The following is a 12,768-nucleotide window of genomic DNA, read 5'->3' on the forward strand; positions in this document are numbered from 1 at the left end:
TTCACCTGTCCTATGAGTGTAGCTGTGGCAGGACATAATATGAGGAAGTAGAAGTCTGGACCCAAGCATATGGAGTCATAGCTCTTCCACTTACTGTCTTTGTGACCAGTTACAGGTTAGTGATTATGTAGGAGTTAATCTCTGGATTTCAGTATCCCACTGTGTGAAATCAAGTCAATATGATGAGGATCCAACATTCTGAAATAAAATATTCTAAATATCAGAGAATTTGATTTTGTGTGTGTGTGCCAGTACTGGGTTCAAACTCAAGGGCTAGGCACTGTACTTTAGCTTTTTTGCTCCAGGCAAGTGCTCTACCTCTTGAGCTATAGCTCCACTCACAGCTTTTTGGTGATTAACTGGAGAGTCTCATGGATTTTCCTGATGAGGCTGGCTTTGAACCACAATCCTCCAATCTCAGCCTCTCAAGTACCTAGGATTATAGGCATGATCCACTAGCATCTGGCTTATATCAAAAAGTTATATATGGTGTTAGATGCTAGTGGCTTACATCTGTAATTTTAGCTACTCAGGAAGCTCAAGTCTGAGGATCACGGTTCAAAGCCAGTCTGGGCAGGAAAGTCCATGAGATTCTTATCTTCAGTTAACCACTAGAAAACTGGAATTGGAGCTGTGGTTCAAAGTGGTAGAGTATTATCCTTGTGAGAAAGAGCTCAGGAACAGTGCCGAGGCCCTGAGTTCAAACTCCATGTCTGATTAAAAAAAATATGTTATAGGGCTGGGAAGGTGGCTCAGTGGTAGAGCGCTTGCCTCGCATGCATGAGGCTCTGGGTTCAATTCCTCAGCACCACATAAGCAAAAAGGAAAAAAGCCGGAAGTGGCGCTGTGGCTCAAGTGGTAGAGCGCTAGCCTTGAGCTGAAGAGCTGAGGGACAGCGCCCAGGCCCAGAGTTCAAACCTCACGACCGGACTCCCCCCCCCCCCCCAAAAAAAAAAAAAAAAAAACTAAAAAAAATATGTTATATATGAAAATCTGGGTTTCTCTCTTTTCTTGGAAAACCAGAGGATATGGCACATTGGCTCAAATTTCCACAGGGCAAGATGGATGAGGGCTGAGGAGGAGGTGCCTCATTTAGAGTGGGCATGTGCTGTATAGTTCATCATGCTTTCCATAATTAGTTATACACACAGACCACCTCACTGACTTCACACCACCTATCTGGCCTCAGAAGGCGTAAGTTTACAACTGATAATCTGGTAATTAGAAAAAGGAGGAAAGAAAAGAAAAAGCAGTTAAGTCAAATACAGATGTCAGTTTGAAAATGAGAGGTCCAAGGAAAAGGATCCTCTGTTGGTCTCCAGAGGTTCCTGGCCTGGTGCTCACCTGCTGGATACTGCTGTTTTCCTGGCTGTGCCTGAGCAGGCTAAACAGCATTCCAGGCAGCCCTGCTTCCCGGCAGAATGAATACAAGGGAATGGAGTCACTGCAGCTGGACAGGAGACTGCTCAGGACCCGGAGTGCAGGGAGTATGTGGGAGGCACCCGCCAGGGTACCTTTCAGGATCTGAGGAACATAAGGGAAACAGACAGTGATTGGTAGTATCATAAGTAAAAGGAGTGCCACAAATACCAAATGTCCCCAAAGAATTGACAAGATAAGACAAAATGTTTACATTTCTTTCTTTGGTAGTATAAAACCCAGAAAAAAAGAACAAGGCAACAAGGAAACCATACCAGGGAAGAGGAAAGTAGAAAGGTCAACTGATACAGAACACCAGTGACCTAAGTACCATTCATAATCACTTCCTCTCTCCTTCGGCCCTTGGCTTTAAAAATACGCTACATGGGATTGGTGGCATGGCTCAAGTGGTAAGCTGGAAGCCCTGAGTTTAAACCCTAGTACCACAAAGAGGAGGAGGGACTATTGAGCTATAGAGAGCTCCATGGTGAAACACTTGGTCTACCATGTGCAAGGTACTTGGTTCATCATTCACAGCACACACACACACACACACACACACACACACACACACACACACACGAAAACTGGGTGTCAGTGACTCACATCTATAACCCTACCCACTCAAGTAGCTAATATCAGAATTTTCTGCCAGCCTGGGCAGACAAATTCAAGAGACTCATTTCCAACTGACAAATAAAAAGCCAGAAATGGAAATGTGGCTCAAATGATAGAGCCACCAGCTGTCAGTAAAAAAGCCTAACCAAAGGGATAAATGCCCAGAGACCTACAAACTGCCTCAGCTGAACCAAGAAGATATAAAACCACTTAAACAGGCCCATAACATGCAATGAAATGGAGGAAGCAGTCAGCAGTCTTCCAACAAGGAAAAAGCCCAGGTCTGGATGGATTTACGGCTAAATTCTCTAAGGCTTTTTTTTTTTTTTGGTTGATTGTGGATCTTGAACAGAGGCTTGGGCATGGTCTCTCAGCTCTTCACTCAAGGCTAGCGCTCTACCACTTGAGCCACAAAACCACTTCTGGCTTTTTCTGTTTATATGGTGCTGAGGAATTGAACCCAGGGCCTCATGCATGCAAGTCAAGCACTTTACCACTGAGCCACCTTCCCAGCCCTCTCTAAGACTTTTAAAGTTAAACTATTATCAGTACTCCTCAAACTTGTCCGTGAAATAGAAAAAAAAAAAAAAGATAAATTCCAAACTCAATATGACACTTGTTCCAAAACTAGGTAAAGATCCAATAAAAAAAAAAAAAGAGAGAGAACTAGGCCAGTCTCTCTGATGAATACAGTTGCAAAACTCTTCGATTTAGCAAGTAATCAAAAAAATCATATGATCAAGTAGATTTTAACCTAGAGATGCAAGGCTGGTTTACCATATGTAAACCAATAAATGTAAAACAGAGCCAAGGACAAGAACCACATGATCATCTCAATAGATGCAGAAAAAGACTTTGGCAAAATCTAATACCCATTCATATTAAAAGTTCTGGAGAAGCTAGAAAAAGAAAGAGCATACCTCAAAATAATAAATCTATATATGGCTGACCAAGAGCCAATATCATACTGGTGAAAAACTAAAACCATTTCCTCTAAAATCAGGAAGAAAGCAAGTATGTCCACTCTTTCCACTCCTCTTTAATAAAGTTCTTCAATTCTAGCCAGAGCAATAAGGCAAGAAAGAGATATAAAAGGGATTCACATAGGGAAAGAAGAAATCAAACTATCTCTATTTGTGATGACATAATCTTATATCCAAAGGACCCAAGAGACTCAATCCCCAAGCTCCTAGAGCTGAGTGATAACTTTAGCAAAGTAACAGGATACAAAATTAACCCACAAAAAATCAGGAGCCTTTCCATATACTAACAACACACAAGCAAAGAGAGAAGTCAGGAAAACACCATTTGCTACAGCCTCAAAAAAAAAAAAAATCTAAGAATGAATCTAACCAAAGAAGCAAAATACCTTTATAGCAAAAACTATATGCCAGGTGACAGTGGCTCATGCCTGCAATCCTAGCTACTCAGGAGGCTGAGATCTGAGGATCATAGTTCCAACCCAGCCTGGGCAGAAAAGTCCCGATGAGATTCTTATCTCTAAATTAACCACTTAAAAATCAGAAGTGGTGCTGTGGCTCAAGTGGTACAGCACTAGTCTTGAACACAAAGAAGTTCAGGGACAGCACCCAGGCCCTGAGTTCAAGTCCCACAACCAACAACAACCACCACAATAACAACAAAACTATAAAAATTGAAGAAAGACATCAAAGATGAAATCAGCAAATGGAAAGACTTTCTATGTTCATGAATAGATAGAATTAATATTGTAAAAATGAACATATTGAAAAAAATGATCTACAAATGTAATGCAATCCTAATCAGAATACCAATGAAGTTCTTTTCTTTTTTTATTTCGCTGATCATGGGGCTTGAACGCTGGACCTGAGCACTGTCCCTCAGCTCTTCAGCTCAAGGCAAGCGCCCTACCACTTGAGCCACAGTGCCACTTCTGGTTTTCTGGTGGTTAATTGGAGATAAGAGTCTCACAGACTTTCCTGCCTGGGCTGGCTTTGAACTGTGATCCTTAGACCTCAGTCTCCTGAGTAGCTAGGATTATAGGTATGAGCAACTGGCATGTGGCTATCAATGAAGTTCTTTACCAAGACAGAGAAAACGATTTAAAAATTCATATAGAACAACAAAAGACTTCAAATAGCTAAAGCAATTCTAGGGTAAAACCATAATGCTGGGTTGGGAATGTGGCTTAGTGGTAGAGTGCTTGCCTGGTTTGCATGAAGCCCTGGGTTCAATTCCTCAGTACCACATAAACAGAAAAAGCTGAAAGTGGCACTATGGCTCAAGTGGTAGAGCACTAATCTTGAGCACTGAGAGGTTCAGGAAAAGAGCCCAAGCCCTGAGTTCAAGCCCCAAAACTTGCAAAGAAAAATAAAAAAGTAATACTGATGGTATCACAATCCCGGATCTCAAATTCTACTTAAAGAAAACAATCAAAAATAGACCTTAAGATCAATGGATCAGACTAGAAGATCCAGAAATAAAATTGTATACTTACAGTTATCTGATATTTGACAAGAGCCAAAGCTATACAGCGCAAAAAAAGAGAGCCTCTTCAATAACTGGTATTGGGAAAACTGGGCATCCATATGCAGAAAACTAAAAGTCGATTCCTGAGTGTTACCCAGGAATATCAACTCAAAGTGGATCAAAAACCTCAATGTCAGACCTGAAACTTTGAAATTACTGTTAAGAGGGAGTAGAGAAACACAAGAACTCATAGGTACAGGCAGAATATTTTTGAAAGAGTCCCAGGGGCACAGAAGATAGGAGAGACATGACAAATAGGATTTTTATCAAACTAAAAAGTTTCTGTGCAGCAAAGGACATAGTTACTAAACTAGAAAGACAGCCAACAGACTAAAGAAGATCTTTATCAGCATACATCTGACAAAGGCCTAATATCCAAAATATATAAGGAGCTCAAGAAAGTAACCCCTTCCAAAGCTAATAAACCAACTACTGAATAGGCAAAGGAGCTAAGGTGAGATTTTTCAGAAGAGGAGTTAAGATGGGCAAAAAAACAAATGAAGAAATGCTTATCATCTCTAGCCATAAAGGAAATGCAACTCAAAACAACTCTGAAATTCCCTCTCACCCCAGTCAGGCTAGCTAACATCGAGAATTCAAATAACAAATGTAGGCGGGGAGTTGGGGGAAAAGGAATCCTACTGAACTGATGACAATATAAACTAGTACAATCTCCCTGGACAGCAGTCTGAAGGTTCCTCAAAAAACGAAACACAAATCTTCCCTACGATCCAGACATACCACTCCTAGGCATCTACCCAGAACATCACAAGCCAGGATATTGCAAAGACACTTGCACAACTGGGTGCTAGTGATTCACATCTGTAATCCTAGCCACTCAGGAGACTAGATCTGAGGATCGAAGTTTGAAGGTAGGCCTGGCAGAAAAGTCCCCTTGAGACTCATTTCCAATTAACCATTCAAAAAAAACTAGAAGTATGGCTGGGAATGTGGCTTAGTGATAGAGTGCTTGCCTGGCATCCATGAAGCCCTGGATCCGATTCCTCAGTACTATATAAACAGAAAAAGCCAGAAGTGGTACTGTGACTCAAGTGGTAGATTGCTAGTCTTGAGTAAAAGAAGCTCAGGGACAGTGCCCAGGCCCTGAGTTTAAACCCGAGGACTTGCAAAAAAAAAACCCTAAAAAAAGAAAAACAAAAAAACCTAGAAGTGGTGCTGTGCTGTGGTAGAGTGCTAGCCTTGAGCAAAACAGTTCATGGACAGCACCACTAGTTCAAGGATAGACGCTAACTGCAAGTTCTACAACAAACCAAAAAAAAAAAAAAAAGACACTTGCCCATCTATGTTCATTGCTGTACTATTCACAAAAGCCAAGTTGTATAAACAGTCCAGATGCCCTACAATAGATGAGAGGATCAAAAACATGTGGTATCTATAAACAGTGAATTACAGGGAAATGGATAGACCTAGAACAAATCATGTTAAGTGAAGTAAGCCAAGCTCATGGAGACAAACACATTTTTTGTTTGTTTGTTTGTTTTTGTCGGTCCTGGGGCTTGAATGCTGGGCTTGGGCGCTGTCCCTCAGCAATTCAGCTCATGGCTAGCGCTCTACCACTTGAGCTACAGCGTCACTTCCGGTTTTCTTGTGGTTTATTGGAGATAAGAGTCTCATGGTCTTTCCTGCCTGGGCTGACTTTGAACCATGATCCTCAGATCTCAGCCTTCTGAATAGCTAGGATTACAGGCATGAGACAACAGCGCCCGGCTTAAATATATATATATTTTTTTGTTTTTTTTTATGTGGATGCTAGATCTAAAATACATTGGGACAAGATAAATTATACAGGACTCTAGACATTCATGAGACCAAAGGGGGATAATCTTAGGAGTGGAACACAAAGGCACAATAGCTATGTATACACCTGATCATATAAAATAATATTAGCCAGGCGCCCATGGCTACTCAGGAGGCTGAGATTAAGGATCACAGTTCAAAGCTAGCCTGGGGAAGGAGAAGTCTGTGAGACTCTTATCTCCAATAAACCACCAGAAAACTGGAAGTGGCACTGTGGCTCAAGTAGTAGAGCACTAACCTTGAGCTGAAGAGCTGAAGGACAGCACCCAAGCCCTGAGTTCAAGTCCCATGACCAACCAAAAAAAAAATTTATCAAAATGAACTCCAGGAAATGGAAAAAAGAGTTTTTTTTCTTTGTTGCTGTTTTCATTTTGTCTTATTTGTTCATTTATGTCTTTGGGAAGGTAAGGCAGAGTACAGAAATGAAGGGACAAAGGGTAAACAAATGCAGCTGTGGTAATCACTGGATACTATGTGAAAGTGAACTATACAACTTGTGGGTGGCGACAGGAGGGAAAAATTGAGAAAGTGTGCAGGGAAAGGATAATATTGTCCAAAAACAAATGTACTCTTTACCTGACTTATGTAACTATAAACCTCTGTACCTCACCTTTACAATAACAATAAAAATTAATTTTAAAAGCCTAACCAAAGGAATATTTAGGGGTAACAAAAATGTTCTAAAATTGGACTATAGTGACAGTTTCACAACTTGTCACATCTATGAAAGTTATTGATTATATGCCAAAAATGAGTAAATCTTATGGCATATAAATTTACCTCAAGAAAGTCATTAAAATAAAAACTTTTGCCGGGCGCTGGTGGCTCACGCCTGTAATCCTAGCTACTCAGGAGGCTGAGATCTGAGGATCACGGTTCAAAGCCAGCCCGGGCAGGAGAGACCGTGAGACTCCTATCTCCAATAAACCACCAGAAAACCGGAAGTGGCGTGGTAGCTCAAGTGGTAGAGCGCTCGCTTTGAGCTGAAGAGCTGAGGGACAGCGCCCAGGCCCAGAGTTCAAGCCCCATGACCGACAAAAAATAAAAAAATAAAAACTTTTAAGAGAGCCAGGAATGGTAATATATGTCTATAATTCAAGCACTCAGAAGGCTGAGGTAGGAGGATTTAAGTTTGAGGCCAGCCTGGCTTACATAGCAAAATTCTATCTCCAAAAAAAATCTTTAAACAGAGGGAAATAAACACAAGCTATATATTTTATGGGAATGTGTTTTCTCTCATTGTAAAAATACGTCGATAATAGCTTCCATTTTTTGCCTCTTGGTCCATTATATTTAAAGTATTTACTAGAAAAGAAACATTTGTTGCTGGGCACTGCCTATAATCCTAGCTATTCAGGATGTTGAAATCTGAAAATCACAGTGCAAAGACAGCCCAGGCAGGAAAATCTGTGAAACCCTTACTGACAACCACTAAAAAAGCTGGAAGTAGGGGCTGGGAAGGTGGCTCAGTGGTAGGGCGCTTGCCTTGCATGCCTGAGGCCCTGGGTTCGATTCTTCAGCACCACATAAGCAGAAAGAAAAAAGCCGGAAGTGGTGCTGTGGCTCCAGTTGTAGAATGCTAGCCTTGAGCTGAAGTGCTGAGGGACAGCGCCCAGGCCCAGAGTTCAGGCCCCACGACCGGGCCCCTCCCCCCCCCCCCCCCAAAAAAAAAAGCTGGAAGTAAAGCAGTGCTTCAAAGTAGTAGAGCACTAGCCTTGAGCAAATAAGCTTAGGGACAGTGCCCAGGCCCTGAGTCCAAGCCCCATGACTAGCCAAAAACAAACAAACAAACAAAACCAAACAACAAAAAGCAACAAAAAAACCCAAGCTAAGTGATGGTGCCCAGATCCTGACTTCAAACACCAGTATGAGTGTGTGTGCATGCACACACGTGTGCATACACATACATACACACACACACAACAAAGTTTGTTGAAGTTTATTGGTCCCTAGTCTAGATAGCTACTATCTTTTCCTCCAGAAAGGGAAATCCAAGGCTCACTCTCACTCAACCTCCTCTAATCTATTCCTTGAAAGAGCTGGAAAAGGGCTGACTCTCTCCCTTTATGTCAATGAGCTTTGGTTTCACATTTGATTTCTGAAAATAGTCAGAATCCAACCCAACACACCATTGCCCATTACCTGCCCTCCAGTCTCATGCAGCTGACTCTGGATGCGCTGGCAGAAGTCAGGATTACACAGCAGGGTGAGAGGCGCCTTCAGCTGAATGGGCACAGGATCAGTGGTCTCTAGCAAATGTTGCCACTCATCATCGCTACCTGGCTCCTGGGGCGCAGAGGAGTGAAAGAGGTCAGGAGGCATGTGTTAGCAGAGTCATAGCTTCCATCCTGGCAAGAACCCAGACTTGGCCAGGTGCCGGTGGCTCATGCCTGTAATGCTAGCTACTCAGGAGGCTGAGATCTGAGGATCGAGGTTCAAAGCCAGCCCGGGCAGGAAAGTCCATGAAACTCTTATCTCCAAGAAACCACCAGAAAACCGGAAGTGGCACTGTAGCTCAAGTGGTAGAGTGCTAGCCTTGAGCTGAAGAGCTGAGGGACAGTGCCCAGGCCCTGAGTTAAAGCCGCACAACCGACAAAAAACAAAAACAAAAAAAACAAGAAGCCAGACTTGTATCTCCTTCCAGACTTGTATCTCCTTCACACAGACTTTCATCTTCAGATGCCAGTCAAAAAAGGGACAGTATATGAGGGTAGTATGTGTGTGTGGTGGGGGGGGGGGTCTAGAAAAATCTTTTAGACAGTACTGGCATGTGTACATAAAGAAAAACCCATGGGTGATATGCAAAACCTGAACATACCATATAGTCAGTCAGTAAGGGAATAACAAACTATGGGGTCCATCCCTATTAGAAATTACTGCTAAATTACTATTAATAAAAAGATTGGGCCGGGTGTTGGTGGCTCACGCCTGTAATCCTAGCTACTCAGGAGGCTGAGAGCTGAGGATCGAGGTTCAAAGCCAGCCGAGGCAGAAAACTCCATGAAACTTTTATCTCCAATAACCACTCAGAAAACCAGAAGTAACGCTGTGGCTCAAGTGGTAGAGCGCTTGCCTTGAGTTGAAGAACTGAGGGATAGCCCCCAGGCCCAAAGTTCAAGCCCCAAGACTGATATAAATAAATATAAACACAGTTTGCATCATGGTACTTGGGAAAAGGATGGGTTGAAAGGTAAGCAGACCAGGGCTGGGAAGGTGACTCAGTGGTAGAGCACTTGCCTTGCATGCCTGAAGCCCTAGCCTTGAGCTGAAGAGCTGAGGGACAGCACCCAGGCCTAGAGTTCAGGCCCCATGACCGGACCCAAAAAAAAAAAAAAGGAACTGTTACTTTATATATATATATATATATATATGTGTATATATATATATATATATATATATATTTTTTTTTTTTTTTTATGAGCTCTCACTCTGTTGCTCAGATCAGCCTTGAACTCTAGGGCTCAACTGATTTTCCTCCCTTGTCCTCTAGAACAGCTGGGATGACAGGCATATGTCACCATATCTAACTTTGGACTTTCATTTGTACCTATGTATTTTAATTGAGAAATTACATGTTCAGAAACTATATAATTAAAATCTATAAATTGATGAAGCAATTTTATATTACAAAGGGAGTCCGTACTTAAGAGAATCACTAGTCTAGAAAAACATCCATGTTAGGCAATATCTTATGGCAGAGACGAGGTTGGAAAAGAGCACCTAGGCTTACCTCATTTTCTAGGTCAACTGCATCAATGCTCCGTTGGCCCACCACCTCTGGCAATGTTTGTTCACACTCCAAGGTGATGTGGTTTTCCCTGCCAGAGGAAGCAGACAGGTAGGATGAGTGCCAGCCCTGGAAGCCTTAAGGATCATTAACTTGTCCCTCCCTCTAGGCTCTGGAAGAAATAAACAAGTCAAGCAGGTAGACAGAAGAAATATTCTTCTGGGATATGGGATGTAGCTGGTTATGTTGACCTCCATACACATATCCTTGACTGCCCTCCCACCATGACTGCCCTCCCACTATGAATTATGCTCTCAAGTGTACATTCATTTTCACCACAATTCTCAACCCAAATAATCTTCCTCTCTAGAGAGAAATGATGTTTTCCTTTTCAGTCAAAGCACAACTGAGTCATGAAGTGAAAGTCCTCAGGTTTCCTGATGAATCCAGAAAGTATTTGTAATTACAAACCAAGAATCCAAGGGCTCAGATTCCTAAGGCTTTGTGTATAATTAGGCACTAATGACTGAACTCCAACTTGTTTTGGCTAGAACACAAGATCTGCAAGATTAACTTAAACCCTGACACAAACCACTATGTTGTACCCTTCTCACCGGGGTGCAGGGGGGGCTTCTCCGTCCCCCCACTCAGTCCAGTTGCTTTTCATTTCTGAGGTCAAAATCCCACCCAAAAGACTTGGTTCCTGAGAAGTGGCCTTTAGTCCAAGCTGAGGCTCTGTGCCAGGAGTCACTTTGCTAGTGCTGTCCTCCTGTTCAAGGCCAGGGCCTGCATTCTGGTGTTTCTGTGGGAGGTGAGTTAGAGACAATGGAAGAACTATTTTGGGTAATGTGGATCTTACTAATGGCCCTTTCACAACTCATGAAAGTCACCCTTCTCCTCCCACTCCCCCATACTACATATTTTCCTTTGGCCTACACACCTTCTTCTCAGATTCCTCAGCCATGTGTTTACAGGCCTGATGCAAGATGCGAGACTGATTACCCTTAGGGGCAAGTCGCTGGACCTGTTCATCCTTTAGGACCTGAAGATCTGGGGGCAGGTGACTGGTGAATGGGGTGCCCAAATCAGAGACTGCTGGCTCAGTTAATACTGCAGGAGGGAAGTAGAAGATATGATTATTCTAGGATGTAGCCTCCTTGTTCACTAGGCCAGGGACAACTTCTGTGGCCAAAAAGGAGTAGGTGTGGCAAAAGTTAGGGGAAGGGCTAAGACAAAAGTCCAAGCTGGTGGAAGGAAGAAGATAAGTTGTACCCAGGTATTGAAAGGAAAAGGAAAGACTGGAGAAGATACTGGGAAATGCCAGAACTCTAGGGACCTGATGACTCACTGGTGACACGGCCAGCAATAAAGGGATGATGTAAGAGGTCTGGCCAGGACAGACGTTGCCGGGGGTCCTTGGTGAGAAGCCCCTGCAGGAAATTCTGTGGAAAGAAATCAAGACTCCATTAGTCTTTCCTTCTAATCCTTCTAAAGCTCTAGCTACTAGCAGAGGTGCAAACCAGGACTCCCAGATTCATTGTTACTTAAACCAGCCTTGACTATACTCTCAACAACCTTTTCCTTAAGCATCATTTCCCAGACAGACCCTTGTCTCACGTCTTAGGGAGCCCCAATTCCTATCCATAAGCATTTGGTAACCCCATCTTTGTGAAAAAAGAAAAAATCAAAGGGAAGAAGGAATGTCATCTTCACAATCCTCTTTCCTCATGGGTTGTTTGTGGCTGGGTAGGACCAGATGTATTTATGGTTCAAAGCACATTCACACAAGTAATCATACAAAAGTGTGTTTGGGAACATTAAAAAAAATTGGTTTTTTGTCAGGTGCTAATGGCTCATGCCTGTAATCCTAGCTACTCAAAACACTGAGATCTGAGAATTGGGATTCAAAGCCGGTATTGGCAGGAAAGTCTGTGAGACCTTTTTTTTTCCTGCTCTGTGTGTGTGTGTGTGTATGTGTGTGTGTGTGTGTGTGTGTGTACATGTGTTTGTCAGTCATGGGGCCTGAACTCTGGACCTGTGCACTGTCCCACAGCTCTTCAGCTCAAGGCTAGCGCCCTACCACTTGAGCCACAGTGCCACTTCCAGCTTTTTCTGCTTATGTGGTGTTGAGAAATTAAACCCAGGGTCTCATGCATACAAGGCAAGCACTCTACCACTGAGCCAACTTCCCAGCCCCTGTGAGACGCTTATCTTCAATAAACTACTAAGAAAAAGCCAGAAGTGGCACTGTGGCACAATGGGTGGTGCACTAGTCTTGAGCACAAAACAGCAGGGACAGTGCTCAGAGCGAGTTCAAGCCCAGGACCGGCAAGGAAAAAAAAGGTAGAATAGTAGAGGGACTCTAAGAGTACATCTGTTATAAACTATCTTCAGGAAAATCTTCAATTGATTCTGAAACAAGAATGGAAAGTCCTAGCTGATTATGATCACTGTTCTAAAATAAAATGATATGTACAACTATGTCTAAAGACACCTACATAACAGCCTAGGAAAGAATGAATATCTTATGTACACCTCTCTCATTTAAGGTTTAGATTCTTTTTGATACTCATTTAGGCCTCCTAACTACACAAGTTGTGGGGAAAAGCAAGCCTTGCCTATACCCATTTCCTTTTAGATAACGCACATGAGATTTCATTTTAGAAGAACATTTCACT

At 42.6% G+C, this 12,768-nt stretch overlaps 1 protein-coding gene across 5 annotated transcripts in view; it reads right to left on the minus strand.

The window, feature by feature from the left end:
- The window catches only part of Stk36 (serine/threonine kinase 36), a 32,798-nt gene that overhangs the window by 13,822 nt on the left and 6,208 nt on the right, over positions 1-12,768 (minus strand). For all 5 annotated transcript variants that reach the window (XM_042679361.1, XM_042679360.1, XM_042679358.1 and 2 more), the window contains 6 exons: positions 11,439-11,532; positions 11,031-11,200; positions 10,705-10,892; positions 10,094-10,181; positions 8,506-8,649; positions 1,345-1,524 (listed from right to left, as the gene is read on the minus strand). In XM_042679361.1, the coding sequence (XP_042535295.1) occupies positions 1,345-1,524; positions 8,506-8,649; positions 10,094-10,181; positions 10,705-10,892; positions 11,031-11,200; positions 11,439-11,532 (864 nt within the window). The remainder of the gene's footprint in view (positions 1-1,344; positions 1,525-8,505; positions 8,650-10,093; positions 10,182-10,704; positions 10,893-11,030; positions 11,201-11,438; positions 11,533-12,768) is intronic.

The sequence above is a fragment of the Dipodomys spectabilis genome, unplaced genomic scaffold (genome assembly GCF_019054845.1).
Source record: "Dipodomys spectabilis isolate Male_0828 unplaced genomic scaffold, ASM1905484v1 ptg000051l, whole genome shotgun sequence".
NCBI lineage: Eukaryota > Metazoa > Chordata > Mammalia > Rodentia > Heteromyidae > Dipodomys > Dipodomys spectabilis.